The 22033-nt window shown below is 41.4% G+C and overlaps 2 protein-coding genes across 2 annotated transcripts in view; one reads left to right on the forward strand and one right to left on the reverse strand.

Moving 5' to 3' along the window:
* The window catches only part of LOC133547600 (zinc finger protein 568-like), a 43306-nt gene extending 36803 nt beyond the window's left edge, over positions 1–6503 (reverse strand). Inside the window, exons 1-2 of the mRNA XM_061893213.1 lie at positions 6373–6503; positions 4591–4813 (exon numbers count right to left, since the gene is read on the reverse strand). Of these exons, the coding sequence (XP_061749197.1) occupies positions 4591–4813 (223 nt within the window). The 5' untranslated portion in view covers positions 6373–6503. The remainder of the gene's footprint in view (positions 1–4590; positions 4814–6372) is intronic.
* A 409-nt stretch (positions 6504–6912) lies between these two features.
* Positions 6913–13017, forward strand: LOC133547595 (gastrula zinc finger protein XlCGF57.1-like). The gene is made up of 2 exons (XM_061893206.1): positions 6913–7141; positions 11380–13017. Exon 2 carries the CDS (start codon positions 11430–11432, stop codon positions 12798–12800), a length of 1371 nt encoding a protein of 456 aa, XP_061749190.1. The 5' UTR covers positions 6913–7141; positions 11380–11429; the 3' UTR covers positions 12801–13017.
* Positions 13018–22033: the final 9016 nt, after the last annotated feature.

A 22033-nucleotide genomic window follows, 5' to 3' on the forward strand; every position in this document is an offset into this window, starting at 1 on the left:
GGAATAAAACAAACAACATGTTTACTTGACCCACTTCCTGGGAAACTTATCAAGGAGCTCTTTGTATTATTAGGTCCATCAGTGCTAAATATTATAAACTTATCACTTTCCTCGGGCACTGTTCCCCTAGCATTCAAAAAAGCGGTTATTCATCCTCTCCTTAAAAGACCTAACCTCGAAACTGACCTCATGGTAAACGACCGACTGGTGTCTCACCTTCCCTTTATTTCAAAAATCCTCGAAAAAATTGTTGCAGAGCAGCTAAATGAAAACTTAGCGTCTAGCAACCTGTGTGAAATCTTTCAATCCGGTTTCAGGGCAAATCCCTCTACTGAGACGGCCCTCATAAAAATTACTAATGATCTATTGCTAAAGATGGATTCTGATGCGTCATCTATGTTGCTGCTCCTCAATCTTAGTGCTGCTTTCCATACCGTCGATCATAATATTTTATTAGAGCATATCAAAACACGAATTGGTATGTCAGACTTAGCCCTGTCTTGGTTTAACTCTTATCTTACTGATAGGATGCAGTGCGTCTCCCATAACAATGTGACCTCGGACTACGTTAAGGTAACGTGTGGAGTTCCCCAGGGTTCGGTCCTTGGCCCTGCACTCTTCAGCATCTACATGCTGCTGCTAGGTGACATCATATACAAATACGGTGTTAGCTTTCACTGTTATGCTGATGACACCCAACTCTACATGCCCCTAAAGCTGACCAACACGCCGGATTGTAGTCAGCTGGAGGCGTGTCTTAATGAAATTAAACAATGGATGTCCGCTAACTTTTTGCAACTCAACGCCAAAAAAAACGGAAATGCTGATTATCGGTCCTGCTAGACACTGACCTTTATTTAATAATACAACTTTAACATTTGACAACCAAACAATTAAACATGGCGACTCGGTAAAGAATCTGGGTATTATCTTTGACCCAACTCTCTCCTTTGAGCCACACATTAAAAGCGTTACTAAAACGGCCTTCTGTCATCTCCGTAATATCGCTAAAATTCGCTCCATTCTGTCCACTAAAGACGCTGAGATCATTATCCATGCGTTTGTTACGTCTCGTCTCGACTACTGTAACGTATTATTTTCGGGTCTCCCCATGTCTAGCATTAAAAGATTACAGTTGGTACAAAATGTGGCTGTTAGACTTTTGACAAGAACAAGAAAGTTTGATTATATTACGACTACAACGTATATACCTTTATAAACATATATACATACATATATACCTATACTGGCTCACCTGCACTGGCTTCCTGTGCACTTAAGATGTGACTTTAAGGTTTTACTACTTACGTATAAAATACTACACGGTTTAGCTCCAGCCTATCTTGCCGATTGTATTGTACCATATGTCCCGGCAAGAAATCTGCGTTCAAAGGACTCCGGCTTATTAGTGATTCCCAAAACCTCAAAAAAGTCTGCGGGCTATAGAGCATTTTCAATTCAGGCTCCAGTACTCTGGAATGCCCTCCCGGTAACAGTTGGAGATGCCACCTCAGTAAAAGCATTTAAGTCTCACCTTAAAACTCATTTGTATACTTTAGCCTTTAAATAGACTCCCTTTTTAGACCAGTTGATCTGCCGTTTCTTTTCTTTTTCTCCTATGTCCCACTTTCCCTTGTAGAGGGGGTCTGGTCCGATGGCCATGGAACGTACTGGCTGTCCAGAGTCGGGACCCAGGATGGACCGCTTGCCTATGTATCGGCTTGGGACATATCTGCGCTGCTGATCCGCCTCCGCTTGGGATGGTTTCCTGCTGGCTCCGCTGTGGACGGGATTCTCGCTGCTGTGTTGGATCCGCTTTGGACTGGACTCTCGCGGCCGTGTTGGATCCATTATGGATTGAACTTTCACAGTATCATGTTAGACCCGCTCGACATCCATTGCTTTCATCCTCTCCAAGGTTCTCATAGTCATCATTGTCACCGACGTCCCACTGAGTGTGAGTTTTCCTTGATCGAGAATGTCGTAGCGGTTTGTGTTGTGGTTTGTGCAGCCCTTTGAGACACTAGTGATTTAGGGCTATATAAGTAAACATTGATTGATTGATTGATAATTATGAGGGAAAAATTGATGTTCAATTCTGAGTGTAAACATAGCTTGTTTCAAGGGAAGTTAAACAATAACTGAAAATCGCAAGAAGAAGTTATTAGGGATACGAAGATTATGGGGAATTTATTTGATAAACAGGGGGGAATGTCAGAAAAATTCTGTGTAAATTATCAAATAAAACCTTGTATTACATTGTGTTCCTGACGAGAAGAAAAAAGGCTGGAGCTTTCCAAGAAGAATGCTGGACTTCCAGGCGGACAGATGGCAGAATCTGCCCAACTTCCAGAGGAACTCTTTTAAGTATTTTTACGAACCCTCTTTGATCTATTTTATGAGACTCTCTGTGATCTATTTTATGGGATTTTCTTTGATCTGTTCGGGAACCGAAGGCAATGCTGGTCATGACCCACTTCCATGAGGAAGCAGCTGTGGGAAGGAGGGGGGTGAAAATCAAATAAAGAACCACGAGAACGATCTTGGGGCAGAGCATGGTGCAGGATTTGTACAGGCAGTACAATGGCCATGCCTCTCCTCGGATCCGAGTATAAATTGAATTCTGTCTCTGTTTGATTCTTTGCCTTTTTGTCCTGTTTAATAGATGTCATCAATGTTTGAACCTGACAGATGGAGGTCTCGCAACTACGGTAAGCAGCTGCCAACTTCATTTTCCCCCGTAGAAGAAGTGCGCTTCTTTTTCTTTTCGAGCCGCCGACCTTATTTTGCCCCGTAGAAGAAGAAGTGCGCTTCTTCTTCTACAGCCGCCAACCTTAATTTCCCCCATAGAAGAAGAAGTGCGCGGTGCATGCTGGGATACATGACTGCGGGAGGCATGCCGTTTCTGTGTGTAAAGACTCCAAAATGGCTCCTACCATGCAGAGTTTAAACTCAAGGAGATCAGTCACACAGTAGAAGACGGGAATAGAGCAGCAGCGAGAGAATTTAACATTAACTGCAACGACAATGACTCATTTAATGACGACTTTGACGAGACATGTTGGATGTTGTATACGCCCAACTGTTTGATTGGAACACTGAGGAAGAAGAATTAGAGGGATTAGTGGATGAGGAATAACTTAATAAAGTGAGCTTTACATGTTTATTTTGTGTTTTGTGACATTAGGGTTTGAGCAACGTTGAGTTATTGATATATTATTGCTTTGCACTATTTCCAGTGTTACTATATTGTGATTGCACTAACCTTTGATTTACCGTAACAGTATCAGACTGTTTTTTACCTGTTTATTGAATCGGGGAAAATAATAAAACAGCTGTTTATTCATTTTGGGAGTGAACGGAGCAGTCAGAACGCTGGTTTGTAATCTATTAATAAAGTTTGACTGACCTATCTGACTGTTTTGTTGACATTCCCTTTAGCTCAGCTCCCTCCAAAGCAGGGGTGTCAAACATTTTAGGTGGGGGGCCATATGGAGAGAAATCTACTCCCAAGTGGGCCGGACTGGTAAAATCACGGCACAATAACTTAAAAATAAAGACAACTTCGGATTGTTTTCTTTTTTTCGAAAATAGAACAAGCACATTCTGAATTTTTTTCTTTTTTTTTTACATTTATATTTTGCTGTTGATAGTATTCTATCTTTATTTGTTGTTATCTATACTTTCTGATTAAATTATGTGATAAGGTTCATCAATCAACTCGTTGGTGTTAATGTTCCATCCATCAAGATAAAAAAAAAAATATTAAAATCAAATTACAGGATGCTATTTATGTACTTTGATCATTTTTGTCTACTGGTGCACTAAAATCATGTGTGCTTTTTGTGTTTTTAGATATGTAGCATCATCTACAAAAATACACAAAATTGTTATTGCGACATCTAGTGGACACATTTAGAACAGCAGTTTCTTTCATTCAAACATTTTGGCTCATCTTCATACTTAGCCACCTCATCCCGCGGGCCGGATAAAACCTGTTTGAGGACCTGATCCGGCCCGCGGGCTTTACGTTTGACACCCCTGATGTAAAGGATGCATAACGTGACCCCAGCCTCTACTCAGTGGCCTAGTGGTTAGAGTGTCCGCCCTGAGATCGATAGGTTGTGAGTTCAAACCCCGGCTGACTCATACTATAGAATATAAAAATGGGAATCATTACCTCCCTGCTTGGCACTCAGCATCAAGGGTTGGAATTGGGGGTTAAATCACCAAAAATGATTTCCGGGCGCGGCACCGCTGCTGCCCACTGCTCCCCTCACCTCCCAGGGCGTGATCAAGGGTGATGAGTCAAATGCAGAGAATAATTTCACCACACCAAGAGTGTGTGTGACAATCATTGGTACTTTAACTTTAACTTTACTGTAGCATCTATTCTATGCACCTTATAATGCGGTGTGCTTTATATATGAACAAAGTTTTAAAATAGGCCAATCATTGAAGGTGCACCTTATAATCCGGTGCGCCTTATAGTGCGGAAAATACAGTATATCTCCATCTTTAGTGATGTGTCCCCCGGATAAACATGTGTCACAAACATTGTATTAGATGATATGTGGATGTTGTGCTTACTTGGACTGTGATGAAGCTGTGAGGACTCAGGTGGTTTGTCTTCATGCTCTTCAGTCTTCACAGAGACAACAGTCAGTGGAAACTTGCTGACATCAGCCTCCTCCTGCCCTACAGGACACTCTCCCTCCTGACTCATCCACACTTCCTCCTCTTCCTCTTTAATGTGGGGGGGCTGTGGATCCTCCTGCTGCTGAAGGGGACGTTCTTCTTGACGAGCGTTCATCTGTTGGACGTCCGCAAGACAACACAAACAAACTTCAGCTCAGATGTGTCAAATATTTTTTAGTCTATCAAATATAATATTTTCCAAGTGGACTGACACCACTTTGTGGTGATGTTCTTCTACACATGGAATAATCATCAGTTATTGATTATTATGAATTGTGTCATTGATCCTGTTTTCTGCATTTACATTAATTATTGATGAAAAAGTAACAACTTAAAGAAAACCTCCTGCTGGGATTTTAATACCGTCATGACTGCATGAAGTCAGTCTGCACGTATAAAAGTGTCATTGTGCTGCAGCATCAAGTGACGCCAACTGGCTCCTCCCACTACCAACCTACCAGCCAACCTTGACGTGCACCTCCAAAATAGTCCCACCTCACGTCAACGGTGACCAGGACTACAGAGCTGTGGTCGGTTGGCTTTACTTTTATGCGCAATATCCTCTCCTTGTTCTCCATTACCTTCCTGCTTGGCACTCAGCATCAAGGGTTGTGATTGGGGGTTAAATCACCATAAATGATTCCCGGGCGCAGCACTGCTGCTGCTCACTGCTCCCCTCACCTCCCGGGGGGTGATCAAGGGGATGGGTCAAATGCAGAGGACACATTTCACCACACCTAGTGTGTGTGTGACAATCATTGCTACTTTAACTTTCTTCTGCGAAAGCAACATTTTTAACCCAACAGAAAACAAACAGAAGTGCAGCAAAGCACGTGGAACAAGTGCCAGCGAGTATATATATATATATATACATTTATAAATATAAACAAATATTTAGAATATTTGGGTACCTCATGTTCCGATTACAAACAAAATATTGATGCAAATTCATTTTGTGTGCAGTATATTAAAGCTATTTTTTAATATTTAACATTTATTTAATAAATATTTGTTTTAGTCCGACTGAATAAGCATTAATCACTTACAATTGTGCAAATAGTGTATTCGTAATAACAAACATCAGTTGATTTAATTTCCATGATATGTCCACCCAATGCAGCTGAGATAGGCTCCAACACCCCCCCGCAACACCAAATAGGGACAAGCGGTAGAAAAATGGATGGATGGATGTTATCAAGGTAATAGAAGTGCGTGCAAACATCATTTGTATTTATTGCTAATAAAGTTGACACCAACATAAAGCAGACCACTGCAATAATACATTATATTACACTGTCATTACAATAACAATAATATTTTTTGTTCATCCTGTAAAGCATCTTTGAGTGCACTGAAAAGCGCTATACCAAATAAAATGTATTATTATTATACCATGTGACTTATTCCAGACTTAAATTTCGAGACGTTCGTTTCTTTCTAGTAACAAATATTCAATGATGTTAAGCGTGACTGTAATATACAACAAAAATACTGTTAAAAGTATTAAATAAGTCAATATAATTCTTACATAGAACATATAAAATACACTCCTCAAAAAAAAAACGCTCGCATTTGCGACAAAGGCCTGCTAGCGGGCTAAAGCTAGCACGTTAGCTTCGAACAACATATGAGGTAAATAAGATAAATAATATGAAAATATATCATGTATATTACCTCATAAGCCGCGTGTACAAGAGAGGAGTGGAATATATTCTTCCTATTGTTACACCAGCAACTCTTTTTTGTCTTCTGTGGCCGGGCGAAGGAAGTGTGCACCACTCACTATTGTCCCAGTGAAACACGTGTTTGAAGGAAGTGTGCACCACTCACTATTGTCCCAGTGAAACACGTGTTTGAAGGAAGTGTGCACCACTCACTATTGTCCCAGTGAAACACGTGTTTGAAGGAAGTGTGCACCACTCACTATTGTCCCAGTGAAACATGTATTTGAAGGAAGTGTGCACCACTCACTATTGTCCCAGTGAAACACGTGTTTGAAGGAAGTGTGCACCACTCACTATTGTCCCAGTGAAACACGTGTTTGAAGGAAGTGTGCACCACTCACTATTGTCCCAGTGAAACACGTGTTTGAAGGAAGTGTGCACCACTCACTATTGTCCCAGTAAAACACGTGTTTGGCCAACATTTGTTCCGCGGTTGAGAACACTTCGATGACGTCACACAGGAGGAAGACCAGAACAAGATGGCGTCTGGCGGAGATTACGTTGTTTTGGTTATTATGGTTTCTAGGTCTTAATTACAACGTACATGTGCACATGTGTGTCGTTTAACAGAGTAAACGTCGTTATTAATTGTTATTGTATGCGGATACATTAGTCTGAGTGCACTTTGACGTGCTAGCCTAGCCTGCTGGTTAGCTTAGCTTGTTAGCTGCTAACAAAGAGAGGCGGAAGTGATCGACACATCAAAGCAGAGATCCAATGTAAGTGTAAAGTGTTTTTATTGTGTGAACATGTCTACATTACAAATGATGTGAGTGTTGCTGAATCAGCGACTAACTGCTGCCATTGAAGAAATGTTTGTGATGTTAGAAAAAAAACAAAAAAACGATAGCAGAGGACAAGGAGGAATTTTGTCCAACAAAAGAGGAGAAGGAGCGACAACATCAACTACTGGACGCTGTTTTCAAGAAACATCAAGTTGTGTTACACATCCAGCCTTCCATCCCTCTTCTTCTGCTTATCTGAGGTCGGGTCGCGGGGGCAGCAGCCTAAGCAGGGAACCCCAGACTTTCCTCTCCCCAGCCACTTCATCCAGCTTTTCCCGGGGGATCCCAAGGCGTTCCCAGGCCAGCCAGGAGACATAGTCTATTCAACGTTTCCTGGGTCTTCCCCGTTGCCTCCTACCGGTCGGACGTGCGCTAAACACCTCCCTAGGGAGGCGTTCGGGTGGCATCCTGACTAGATGCCTGAACCACCTTATCTGGCTGTTCTCGATGTGGAGGAGCAGCGGCTTTACTTTGAGTTCCTCCCAGATGACAGAGCTTCTCACCCTATCTCTAAGGGAGAGCCCCGCCACACGGCAGAGGAAACTCATTTAAAATAGAATAGACTTGATTGTCATTATATTTGCGTATAACAAGATCAAAGACTCCAACTAAAGGTGCGGTAGTGGGAACAAATATAGGGTCAAATAAATAACACAAGAGCTAATAAGGGAAAACTAACACTTGAAATAAACAGACCGCTTCGGACACTTGTACTAGTGATCTTATCCTTTCGGTCATGACCCAAAGCTCATGACCATAGGTGAGAATGGGAACGTAGATCGACAGGTAAATTGAGATCTTTGCCTTCCGGCTCAGCTCCTTCTTCACCACAACGGATCGATACAGCGTCCACATTACTGAAGACGCCGCACCGATCCGCCTGTCGATCTCACGATCCACTCTTCCCTCGCTTGTGAACAAGACTCTGAGGTACTTGAACTCCTCCACTTGGGGCAGGGTCTCCTCCCCAACCCGGAGATGACACCCCACCCTTTTCTGTACGAGAACCTTGAACTCGGATTTGGAGGTGCTGATTCTCATCCCAGTCGCTTCACACTCTGTTGCAAACCGATCCAGTTAGAGCTAAAGTTCCTGGCCAGATGAAGAGACCTCATCGTGCAGCCACCAAACCGGATCCCCTCAACGCCTTGACTGCGCCTAGAAATTCTGTCCATAAAAGTTATGAACAGAATCGGCGCTTTGGCGGAGTCCAACCCTCACTGGAAAAGTGTCCGACTTACTGCCGGCAATGCGGACCAAGTTCTGACACTGATCGTACAGGGAGCGGACCGCCACAATCAGACAGTCCGATACCCCATACTCTCTGAGCACTCCCCACAGGACTTGCCAAGGGACACGGTTGAATGCCTTCTCCAAGTCCACAAAGCACATGTAGACTGGTTGGGCAAACTCCCATGCACCCTCAACAACCCTGCCCAGAGTATAGACCTGGTCCACAGTTCCACGACCAGGATGAAAACCACACTGTTCCTCCTGAATTCGAGGTTCGACTATGCGGCGTAAACTCCTCTCCAGTACACCTGAATAGACCTTCCCGGGAAGGCTGAGGATGCTTCTACATATTGACACAAATATATAGAAAACACTAACCTTATGACGGATGCTTTTGCAATAGTTCGATTTGATCTTTCACAACACCTGGTGGCCACAATAATTCATGAAGTCAAGCTCATGGCGCAGAATGTTGGCTAACGCAGACTTGTTTGTTACTGGATACTTGCTATCAGACTTCTGTTTTGGAGACTTTGTGTACGTATTAAGCAACTATAATTACTTGATATGCTTAAAAGTGCTGTTTTAGCTTAGCTGTTGTGTAGCTGCTCGCTCCTCGTAGCCTACAGCAGGTGTGTCCAAAGTGCAGCCCATAACTATGTTTTTAATTGACAACGGGGAGTTTTGAAAATGTGGTATTTGCGTGTCGGTCCAATCAGCAGCAGTTACGCCCTATTTCATCATTGGACCTAAGTCTTTGGCTTGGTAGGCGGGTACGAGGCTACCAAGCCAGGTGGTACGAGCACGAGCACGGAGGAGCCTTTGTAGTGGTGTCGCAGCTCAGTGGTCGTGCCGTCAGGTAACACCAGGAAGGTTCCTTCTGTGCGACATTCACCGGTGCTTTTTTCTCCCTGGACTCTGACTTCATATCTGGTGTTGTCCTTCAGACCTCGGCCAAGAAGCCACGTAAACAGTGTGAAGAATGTGGGCGATAAGAGTGTGTGTGCGTGGGCATGAACTTGCACCCACTTTCAACTGGAACTCAGGACATATGATTAGTTGCACGGCCTATTCTAATCTATATTAAACAGCGTCCGGGGCTTGCGTCCACTGCGGGGGTGCGTCATCGCTCTCTCGGTGTGGGTCGTTGCGCTCTTCGTCTGCTGGCCGTTGTTTCCTCCTCCGTGCTGCTCTCCCGCTCGTTCCTCCCTCGCCCTTTTTGTACTCTAGCAGCAGATAGACAGATTGTAAGCAGGTGTGTAATATACGCACCTGGCTCAGATTGCCGCTGCAGTGTCGCTTCGCGTGTGTCATGCCTCTCCTCGCCGCCGCATGCCCCGCCTCCTGGCCTCCAGGTGGGCCCGCGCTGCTGCTTTCCGCCCATTGTCGGCCCGTCGGCTGTGTCTCTCCACACATACAATGTCTGCTTTCACTGGGATGCCGACTGATGGGATGTTCATATCTTCCCGTTTAGATGAAGAATTAATCATCGCAAACGGTTAAAAAGGGTGGGTGCAAAAGAGCATATTACTTAATCTTTCTAGCCATCTCCAGGTCTAAGTTGGATGTCAGTGTTGACCAAGTTCTCGGTTTATGTCCACAACCTTCTACTACATAAGTGAGAAGCATGATTTATATTCTAGAATTAGCTTTCACCATCTTAGAGGTGAGGAAGCAGCTCAGTATGTCAATATAGCAGCATAAGCTAGTTACTTCTGTGATCAATGCGCCGCTAAAAGTAGGTCCTTAGTGTTAGCGCTTATAATAACAATATCACTAATACTTGGTTAATATTCAGGTCACAAAATGTAAATGGTGTATTGTTGGCAATTTTTTTGGAGGACTTTGTGGGTCAAATAGAGGAACTCCCATTGACTCCAATGTTAGCTGATTTTTGCTCACGTTTATTTAATAATTACATTTATAAAAGTTTAAAACATATGTCTTACATAAGGATTGTGAATGATAGGCAACATTTTAAAAAAGTGCAGTTTCCTTTGAGTTTGTCAGATAAGTAAACAGTCGTTCAAATTAAAGTTGTAAAACAATTGAGGTTGTTTATAGATATTATCCACTATGAAGTTACAGTCAAACTAAGCACACAAGGGAAAGTACATTCATATACACATGAAGTACACACACGTGTAAGAATCATGTTAACCACCAAAATATTTTCTTGTTCTCCTAAAGCCAATATCGAGTATCCTTTGGTGAGCTGACCGTATCGTCACACCCTTAGTTAAAAGCACACCATCCCCATGACATGACACTTCCACGTGATGTAGAACAGTAGTCCCACATTTTAGACATACACACACATCTGAAGAATATTAAAATTAAATATATTTGGTGGGCCAAACAAAATGATTCGACGAACTAATGTTTGGTATGGGCGATATGACCTCAAATCTATATCCTAATAACAATACATGTCACGATATATAATTTGGTGTATAATTGATACTAGAAGAATTTTAAAGTGGGTTACAAAAGCTCCTAATTTGGCAGCTGACATATGCAGTAACATATTGTGTCATTTATAATTGTATTATTTTGTTTATTTACTGTTAATATCTGGTTACTTTATTTGAGAAAATAATACTGGAAATGATGTAATATTTTACTGCATATTTCAACAACTAAATTAGGAGCCTGTGTAGCCTGTTTTAAAATGGTTCTGTTAGTAATTCAATATGAAATAATATATCGTAAAATCAATTTTAAACCAAATCGTTTATCCACAGTAAAAAGTCCTGTTGTTCTAGTTGGTTTTTATTTTCCTGTGAAAAATGTTGTAAAGAGTAACGTGTTTGTGCATCACTGAGATTTCAAGACAGTTCATACAATAACTTGTTTTTCCTAAGTGCATGTCAAAGTACTTAATGCATTATGTGACTGAGCAGATATGGATGTTTCTCAAACTTGTGTTTGTCTTGCAGACGTCTGTGAAGAACATCTTCACCCTGAGCAACAGAAGTGGAGCTTCAGGATGCAGACGGAGGAGCCACAGCACAACCTCATTAAGAAGGAAAAGGAATACCCACTGATCCCCCATTTTAAAAATGAAGAGGAACACCCACTGATCCCCCATTTTAAAGAGGAAGAGGAGGACCCACTGACACCCCATTTTAAAAAGGAAGCAGTGGATCCACAGACCCCTCACATTAAGGCGGAAGAGGAATACCCACTGATCCCCCATTTTAAAAATGAAGAGGAACACCAATGGCTACCCTTTTTTAAAGAGGAGATGGAGGAACCACTGACACCACAGTTTAAAAAGGAAGCGGTGGATCCACTGAGCCCTCACATTAAGGCGGAAGAGGAGGACCCACTGACCCCTCACATTAAAGAGGAAGAGGAGGAACACAGCATCAGTCAGCAGGGAGAGTGTCTTGAAGGACTGGAGGAGGTTGATGTCACCAAGATGCCAGTGACTGGTGTCCCTGTGAAGAGTGAAGGTGATGAGGTGAAAGGTGAAAGTGAGGAGAGGGGAGGGGGGGAGCCTCCAAGCAGCAGCTCAACACAACACATGACAACAGAAGCTGATGGAGACCACTGTGGAGGATCACAAGCAGACAAGCTCTTAGCTCCACTATCAGATAGTGAGGACACAACGTCACACTCTCCTGACACTGATGATGAAGACTCTAAAGATGATAAGACATGTCACACTGACAACACTCACTTCACATCTTCTCACTCTCACAAAACTTTTAAATACCAAAGTCGTCTGAAAAGACACATGAGAACACACACTGGAGGAAAACCTTTTTCATGTTCAATCTGTCGTAAATGTTTTACTTTAAAGTACAATTTCAAAGTACACATGAGAATACATACTGGAGAAAAACCTTTTTCCTGCTCAGAATGTGGTAAAAGTTTTGGAAAAAATCAAAGTTTAAAAGTACACATGAGAACACACACAGGAGAAAAACCGTTTTCCTGCTCAGAATGTGGTAAAAGTTTTGTAAGAAATGAACATTTAAATGTACACATGAGATCACACACTGGAGAAAAACCTTTTTCATGTTCAATCTGCGGTAAAGATTTTACTCGAAGGGACCATTTCAAAAAACACATGAGAATACACACTGGAGAACAACCTTTTTCATGTTCAATCTGCGGTAAATATTTTGCTCGAAAGAACTACTTGAAAATACACATGAGTACACACACTGGTGAAAAACCTTATACTTGTTCAGTATGTTGTAGAAGTTTTATACAAAGTATGCATTTGAAAAGACACATGAGAATACACACTGGAGGAAAACCTTTTTCATGTTCAATCTGCAGTAAAGATTTTACTCAAATGCACCATTTCAAAGCACACATGACAAGACACACTGCAGACAAACCTTAAACATGTTCAGTGTGTTGTAAAAGTTGTATACAAAGTCCGTATTTTGAAAAGACACATGAGAACACACCCAGGAGAGAAAGTGTTGAGTTGCAGTGTGTGTGGTGAAAGATTGTCTTCTAAGTACCAGTGTAAGAAACACAAGTGTGCTGGTGAGAACAGCAGCAGCAAATGAAACTGCAGGATTTGAAATAAACTGTCCAGACTTTCATTTTGACTTTCTAACAACATCAACACATAGATTCTAACATTTATAGATTAGATATTTCAGATTAATGCTTTTTTCAGTCAAGTACATGTTTTAATATACAACATTGTGTACTTTTATTTAAAAATGAACACAACACTTTGACTGTAAAGGTGAGAATAAACAGGACAAAACATGTTACGAATACTTTTTATGTGTATAGAGATATTCAGAAATCATGTTTGATTTTTAATGATGTTGTAGAGTAACTCCTTTAAATGATGTACATATTTGTTTTACATGTGTTCATACCTTTGCTTTTGAGTACACATAAATCCCTCTTAATTCAAATTTAGTGGTTCACACTTGAAACATCTTCTGGACCACTTCTGGAAGCATATTATTATTTACTTTATACATCATTTAAACAGTTGTCTTTTATACAAGATCATTTACTTTTAAAATGTGTGACTTCATGAATCATTTGTTGGCTCTCAATAATCCATTCTTTTAATTATCTTTATTACTCTCTTTTGTAATATGAATATGGTTTTATATGTATGTCCCCTTTATGCAATATGTAGATTAGAGAAAATGGCAACATTATATGTGGAAGGTTATGAAGGATAGTTTTGTTTTTAATAATCTACATTTCTTATTTTTTTTTAAAACTACACATGACAATTTTTTTTAAAAAGGTGTTTATGATTTTGTTCCCCCTTTTTTATAATCCCTCAAACATTATCAATTTCAGAAAACATGGGGAAGTTTGGATTGTTAGGGAAAAGTCAATAAAAGTCAATCCATCCATTGTTTCTACCACTTGTCCCTTTCATTTTTTATGTATAGCATTTAATCACAAACTTGTCCGCCAAAGGGTGTTGTGTTTTGGAGAAACTCCTTCTGTCAGAGTGCTGTTCAACACAGTAAAGAGGAACCCAAGGATGTGCAGGACGCTGAGTAAAACACATTTTTTACTGCGGAAATCTACTCACAAAAACAATCCAAACAGGAGGAAACAAAAAGCGACAGTGCGAAAGAAGACAAAATGTGTATTGTGGACAAAATAACAAAAGATACATACATACAAAAATGAACTAAACTTGGTTTGGAGTTACAAGACGTGCACACTACAAAACAACACCAAGATGGATGGCACTGGGAATGGCCAAGGTAGCAAAATACTCAAAGCATAGAATCAACTGGCATGATGTGGATTAACCGAGTGCCATCCAGCTGTCAAGGTGCTGCTTAAGTAGCACCAGGGTCAATCGGAGGCAGCTGTGCACGTCCCACAACTCCGCCCACAAAGGCAACACAGGGACTTTAGGAGGAAGGAGAAATGTAAGAACAAGGTCAACTGCACTAAAAGAGGAAAACTGACAATACAAACCACTAGGTGGCAGCAGGTGGTGACAACTTCCCTCAAATTAAATTTGGGAAAAAATGGACTGAGCAAAAGAGATAAATCATCACAAATGAAGTCAAATCATTCAAAAGTTTACCTTTGTAATTCATTTCCATCCAAATAAATCCAGGATGTTTCTCCAGAATGTTCCATTCGAGAATGCTGTCAAACTGTTATGTCTACTAGGAAAATTAAATTCCAATATATTTTGTTAAATATTTGAATATTTTTACAAAAATAAGTTGTATGTCTTTGTTTAGAAATTTTGAAATTGACAGGTTTACTTTTATTTTCACAATAAGTAAATAGTATATAATAAAATCGTTTTACCGTTGTGGGAAACTGGTTGTACTTATTTCTCTCGCGAGATTTGGAAAAGAGCTGGTTACTTGTTTCTCTCGCGAGATCTGACAACACTGCGCGCGAACCAAACACGGCGAGGATAAAGCAAGATGGCGTCAGACGGTGAAGACGTTATTGCAGTCGTCACAGTTCAATGTTCTTAATCTGTGCCTCCATGTACACATATATGTCCTTTATTACACTCTAGTAAATAGAGTAAACATCGTTAATAACTGTTTGCATCCGGTTATATTAGTCTGAGCGCACTTTGATGCTTCTCGAGCTAGCTTAGCTTGCTAGTTAGCTTAGCTTGTTAGCTGCTAACAAAGAGAGGCGGAAGTGATCAAAACACATCACTAAGTAGAGATCAAGTGTGAGTGTAAAGTGTTGTGATTGTGTGAAAATGTGCCAAAGAACCACAGCAGAGTACGAGGAGGAACTTTGTCCAACAAAAGAGGAGAAGGAGCGACAACATGAAAAACATCAAGTTGTGTTACACAGAACAGGTTTGTTTACTTCTTACTCTCACATCTTTACTAACTTTATATTTCATTATTAACACTATTCTTCAATAGATTGTCTGTAGGAAGATGAATTGTCATGTGAGGATGATGCACTAATTGTTTTACATTGTTCATAAGAAGGAGACATTGCCAGACACACAATATTTATGAGAGGTTGATGTTTGTAACAATGTGTATCAACATGTTCACACAAAACTCACACAGTCACCGGGGGAATATTCCAGAGAGCAGGTTAAGTGCAAAGTCCTGAGTATGTAAAGCTCGAGAGTTTTACCTCCAAAAATAAGAGAGGTAAGACAAAGTCAGAGTCAGTTACCATGGTTACTGATGCTGTAAACCTAGCCTGCTAGCTGGCAGGTTTGACAAGTTATATATGTGTGTCAAAGCATACTGACCTGTTATTTCCTTCATGTCGGTGCACCCTCCCTGAGATCGGTAGGTTGTGAGTTCAAACCCCAACCCGGTCATACCAAAGACTATAAAAATGGGACCCATTACTTCTCTGCCTTGCACTCAGCATCAAGGGTTGTAATCGGGGTTTAATCACCATAAAAGTTATTCCCGGGCATGGCCACCGCTGCTGCTCACTGCTCCCCTCACCTCCCAGGGTGTGATCAAGGGTGATGGGCCAAATGCAGGAAATAATCTCCCCACACCTAGTGTGTGTGTGACAATCATTGGTACTTTAACTTTCTAATGTGTCTGTGATTGTCAAAAAAACAAAGCCTGATCTAAAGATGACATCTTGATCTCATACCATCTCAAACCAATTGGCCGTTCATTATTAAGTGAAATGTTTTATAATCGCTTAAATTTGTTTTTAACCAAGCAACACTGTTTTATTCAGTTACTCAACTAATCGGAAACATTTCCAGTAGAACACTTGATTAATACAATTTTCAATAGCCACAGCCCTATATTTCATGTACAATTTAATATTTAGCATGTAGGAGTTAAAATGTGTTTTGTTTGTGTCCTGTAGACATCCATCAGCTGATTGGACACCAAGAAGAATGTCTCCCTCATCTGCAGGGGGACAGTTTCACTTTAGAGTATCCACAGCCCTCACATTTTAAAGGGAACTAGGAGGATCCACAGCCCTCACATTTCAAAGAGGAAGAGGGGGGAGAGTGGATCAGTCAGGGGGGAGAGTGTCCTGTAGGGCAGGAGGAGGCTGATGTCAGCAAGTTTCCACTGACTGTTGTCTCTGTGAAGACTGAAGAGCATGAAGACAAACCACCTGAGTCCTCACAGCTTCATCACAGTCCAAGTAAGCACAACATCCACATATCATCTAATACAATGTTTGTGACACATGTTCATCCGGGGGCCACATTTATCACTAAAGATGGAGATATATTTGCTTTTTAACACCACCATTTAAATATGAATGCTCATCAATCATCAACAGTGTAATTGCTGGGGTGTAACCATGTGACCTAGAGGCCGTCCTCCTTACCTCACGTGGTCAAATGAAGGCAAACATTCAATATGGCTACTGTTTATTTACCTTTAGCAGCACATATGTCAGCATATTTCAAGGGTTTAGTGATGAAGATAAGAGATGTACACAAAGTACCATTTTTTAAATTAATACTGGTTCCTAATTATGTCGTCCATGAGGACCGTGAAAATTCTGGATTAAAGACACAACTATTTGTATTTTAATTCCAGCTGACTGACGTAACTATGACACGTTGTCACATTGAGTTCAGCTGCCGCTGCTACACATTACAATCAGCTTTGAATGATGACAAATAAGGAAGCAACCAAAGTTTGATGTGTGTGTTATTGAGAAGAAGATGACATAACTGCATTTTACCTTGCACTGCACACATAGTTGACTTCTTTAAGACTTCAAATAAACAGCTGCTGATAAAAGACTTCCCTGCTCTGAGATGTTACAGAACATCATGTTGGAGGTGTTCAACCTCTTGTGCTAATAGGAATGCTATTTAAAATGACTTTTTCCACTTTTTTATTTCCACAAATGACATGTAGTACCAAAAAAAGTACCGACAAATACTGGTATCGATTAGGGTATCATATCGATACATTTCTAACGATTTATATCCCTACTTAAAATACAAGCCAGATATCTTAAAAAAATAATTTCAACGTTTGTTTGGATTTAGTTACTTCTCTGCTGTCCAGCAATGTCTCAATCAATCTAGTTTATTTGTACTAATTAGCAAAGTTTTCTTGTCTTTCTAAAGTCTTTCTTCCAATAGCCTCCTCGCGGTAAAGTTGTCCGATTGCAAACTGAGGCAGTATTTGTGACTGATAAAACTTTCGGCGAATCAAAATTTAAGAAATTGTACCGGAAAGTTAATTATGTTTGAAGATGGCTGATAAAAACACAATCAGAATCAGAAACACTTTAATAATCTCACAGGAGAATTTAAGATTTTCAGCACAATCCCATTCAAGAGCAGACAAACATTACAGGGAGACAGAACAGGTCTGCCAACTTCCGCCGCCCCTTAAAAAAAAGGTGAGAAACTGGTAAAAAGGAGGAGAGGTGAGAAAAAAAAATCAGTCTAAGCCTGGGACCCTGGAGAGGGGATCCAGACTGAGGCCAAAGAGAAAACAAAAATCTAATATCCAGCGCCGGGGACCGGGCTCGGCGTGTAGTTGTTGACAACCTGCTGCTCCACTTTGACATGTTAGGCTTACAAGAGACATTCCTCCCAAAACTAGACCTGGGGCTGTTGAATTATATTAATAATGGGAATTGTATGAGGGAGGATAGCGGGAGGTGTTGCTGTGCTCTGGCACAAAAAGCACGATGCAGTTATTAGTGTTATTAGGCTCGAAGTGTATTGCTGTTCAGTATAAGTCCGACAATAGGGAGTTTATTGTTCTCAATGTGTACACTCCGTATGAATGTAAAGACAATGAGGATGAATCCATGTTTAAACTTGCTTTTATTAATTCTTTTATACAGGATAATCACTGTACGTGTATTTATGTGGTCGGTGACTGGAATGCTGATATTTCTGATGGCAGCTCTGATAATGCAAGACACCTAATACAGTTTTGTGATGATAATGCACTCACCTTATCTAGTCAAGGGTTGTTGCCAGCTGATAGCTACTCTTATATTAGTGAAGCCTGGCACACAACATCATGGCTTCGGGTGGGGGGACGGGTCCTGACTGTTGTTTGTGCTTAGCCACCAAACAGCAGCTCAGAGTACCCACTCTTTTTGGATTCCCTTGAGGGAATACTGGAGAGTGCTCCCTCGCTGATTCCCTTGTTCTGCTGGGGGACTTCAACGCTCATGTTGGCAACGACAGTGAAACCTGGAGAGGCGTGCTTGGGAAAAATGGCCGCCCGGATCTGAACCCAAGTGGTGCTTTGTTATCGGATTGTCACGGATTGTCCATGACAAACACCATGTTCAAACATAAGGGTGTCCATATGTGCACTTGGCACCAGGACATCCTCGGCCGCAGTTCCATGATTGACTTTGTAGTTGTGTCATCGGATTTGCGGCCTCATGTTTTGGACACTCTGGTGAAGAAAGGGGCAGAGCTTTCTACCAATCACCACCTTGTGGTGAGATTGTGAGGGTCTGCTGGGAACGCCTAGAAGAGTTTCCTGTCAGAGAGAGTTTCAATTCCCACCTCTGGAAGAACTTTGAACATGTCACGAGGGAGGCAGTGGATATTGAGTCCGAGTGGACCATATTCCGTGCCTCTATTGTCGAGGCGGCTGATTGGAGCTGTGGCCGCAAGGTAGTTGGTTCCTGTCGTGGCGGTAATCCTAGAACCCGCTGGTGTACACCAGCAGTGAGGGATTCCATCAAGCTGAATAAAGAGTCCTATCGGGTCCTTTTGGTTCATGGGACTCCAGAAGCAGCGGACAGGTACCGACTGGCCAAGCGAAGTGCGGCTTCAGCGGTCGCGGAGGCAAAAACACGGACATGGGAGGAGTTTGGGGAAGCCATGGAAAACGAGTTCCGGGCGGCTTCGAAGCAATTCTGGTCCACCATCCGCCGCTTCAGGGTGGGAAGCAGTACACTGTCACTGTATGGTGAGGATGGTTTGCTGCTGACCTCTACTGCGGCTGTTGTTAATCAGTGGAGGGAATACTTCGAAGACCTCTTCAATCCCACCAACACATCTTCGTATGAGGAAGCAGTTCCTGGAAAATCTGTGGTGGGCTCTCCTATTTCTTGGGCCGAGGTCGCCGAGGTAGTTAAAAGCTCCTCGATGGCCGCCCTCAGGAAACATTTGGTGATTTAACCCCCAACCCTTGATGCTGAGTGCCAAGCAAGGAGGCAATGGGTCCCATTTTTATAGTCTTTGGTATGACTCGGCCAGGGTTTCAACTCATGACTTTCCAGTCTCAGGGCAGACTCTCTAACCAAAAGGCCACTGAGCAGGTCGATGGTTAATGCATCCTCAATAGAAAATAAACCTTGAGCAATTGAGTCATTGGTAGCCGCTCTATTCTGCTTTCAAAGCAGAATAGAGGCCTTTAACATCTTAAAGGCCTACTGAAATGAAATTTTCTTATTTAAATGGGGATAGCAGGTCCATTCTATGTGTCATACTTGATCATTTCGCGATATTGCCATATTTTTGCTGAAAGGATTTAGTAGAGAACATTGACGATAAAGTTTGCAACTTTTGGTGCTGACAAAAAAGCCTTGCCTTTACCGGAAGTCGCAGACGATGATGTCACAAGTGTGAGGGCTCCTCGCGTCCTCACATTGTTTTTAATGGGAGCCTCCAGCAGCAAGAGCAGTTCGGACCGAGAAAACGACTATTTCCCCGTTAATTTGAGCGAGGATGAAAGATTCGTGAATGATGATATTGATAGCGAGGGACTAGAAAAAAATAAATAAAAAATAAGTTAAAATAAAAGGCGATTGCATTGGGATGGATTCAGATGTTTTTAGACACATTTACTAGGATAATTCTGGGAAATCCCTTATCTTTCTATTGTGTTGCTAGTGTTTTAGTGAGTTAAATAGTACCTGATAGTCGGAGGGGTGTGTCCACGGGTGTCTTGACGTCAGTCTCTGAGGGAAGTTGACGGCAGCTGCATGGACGGCGCAAGCTCAGCTGATCTACAGTAAGAGGAGAGTTTTTATCACAATTTTCTCAGCGAAACCTGCCGGTTGACAAGTGGTCGGGAACCATGTTCGCTTGACCGTTCTGATCCATAGTAAAGCCGTGTGTTTGTGTGGCTAAAGGCTAAAGCTTCCCACCTCCATCTTTCTACTGTGACTTCTCCATTATTAATTGAACAAATTGCAAAAGATTCAGCAACACAGATGTCCAGAATACTGTTTAATTGCGTGATGAAAAGAGACGACTTTCAGCCCGCAAATGGTGCTGCGCTAATATGTCCCCTCCAACCCGGGACGTCACGCGCACACGTCATCATTCCGTGACGTTTTCAACAAGAAACTCCGCGGGAAATTTAAAATTGTAATTTAGTCAACTAAAGCGGCCGTATTGGCATGTGTTGCAATGTTAATATTTCATCATTGATATATAAACTATCAGACTGCGTGGTCGCTAGTAGTGGCTTTCAGTAGGCCTTTAACGTTAGCGCTTATAATAACAATATCACTAATACTTGGTTAATATTCAGGTCACAAAATGTAAAATGAGTATAGTTGGCAGTTTTTGGATGTTTTTTGGAGGACTTTGTGGGTCTAATAGAGGAGCTCCCATTGACTCCAATGTTAGCTGATTTTTGCTCATGTTTATTTACTAATTAGAATTCATAAATATTTAAAAAATATGTCTCACATAAGGATTATGAATGACAGGCGACATTTTAAAAAAGTGCAGTTTCCTTTGAGTTTGTCAGATAAGTAAACAGTCCTTCAAATTAAAGATGTAAAACAAGTTAGGTTGTTTATAGATATTATCCACTATGAAGTTACAGTCAAACTAAGCACACAAGGGAAAGTACATTCATATACACATGAAGTACACACATGTGTAAGAATCATGTTCATCGTCACACCCTTAGTTAAAAGCACACCATCCCCATGACATGACACTTCCACGTGATGTAGAACAGTAGTCCCACATTTTAAACATACACACACATCTGAAGAATATAAAAATACATATATTTGGTGGGCCAAACAAAATGACTCGGGGAAACAATGTTTGGTATGGGCGATATGACCTCAAATCTATATCCTAATAACAATATATGTCACAATATATAATTTTTTTATATGATTGATAATAGAATAATTTCAAAGCGGGTTAAAAAATGCTCCTAATTTGGCAGCTGACATATGCAGTAACATATTGTGTCATTTCTAATTGTATTATTTTATCGAACCCATCCATCCATCCATCCATCATCTTCCGCTTATCCGAGGTCGGGTCGCGGGGGTAGCAGCCTAAGCAGGGAAGCCCAGACTTCCCTATCTCCAGCCACTTCGTCTAGCTCTTCCCGGGGGATCCCGAGGCGTTCCCAGGCCAGCCGGGAGACATATCTGGTTACTTTATTCGAGGAAAAAAAATACTGGAAATTATGTATTATTTCACTGCATATTTCAGCAACTAAATTAGGAGCCTGTGTAACCTGTTTTAAGATAGTTCTATTAGTAATTCTATATGAAATAATTTAATCGCAAAATCTAATTTAAACCATATCGTCTATCCACAGTAAAAAGTCCTGTTGTCCTGGTTTGTTTTTCTTTTCCTGTGAATAATGTTGTTAAGAGCAGCGTGTTTGTGCGTCACTGAGATTTCAAGACAGTTCTTACAATAACTTGTTTTTCCTAAGTGCA

This window comes from Nerophis ophidion, unplaced genomic scaffold (assembly GCF_033978795.1).
Source record: "Nerophis ophidion isolate RoL-2023_Sa unplaced genomic scaffold, RoL_Noph_v1.0 HiC_scaffold_132, whole genome shotgun sequence".
In the NCBI taxonomy this organism is placed as follows: domain Eukaryota; kingdom Metazoa; phylum Chordata; class Actinopteri; order Syngnathiformes; family Syngnathidae; genus Nerophis; species Nerophis ophidion.

Excerpts from the sequence above, each read along its gene's own strand:
- LOC133547595 (XM_061893206.1), top strand. The coding sequence starts at position 11,430 with ATGCAGACGGAGGAGCCACAGCACAACCTCATTAAGAAGGAAAAGGAA.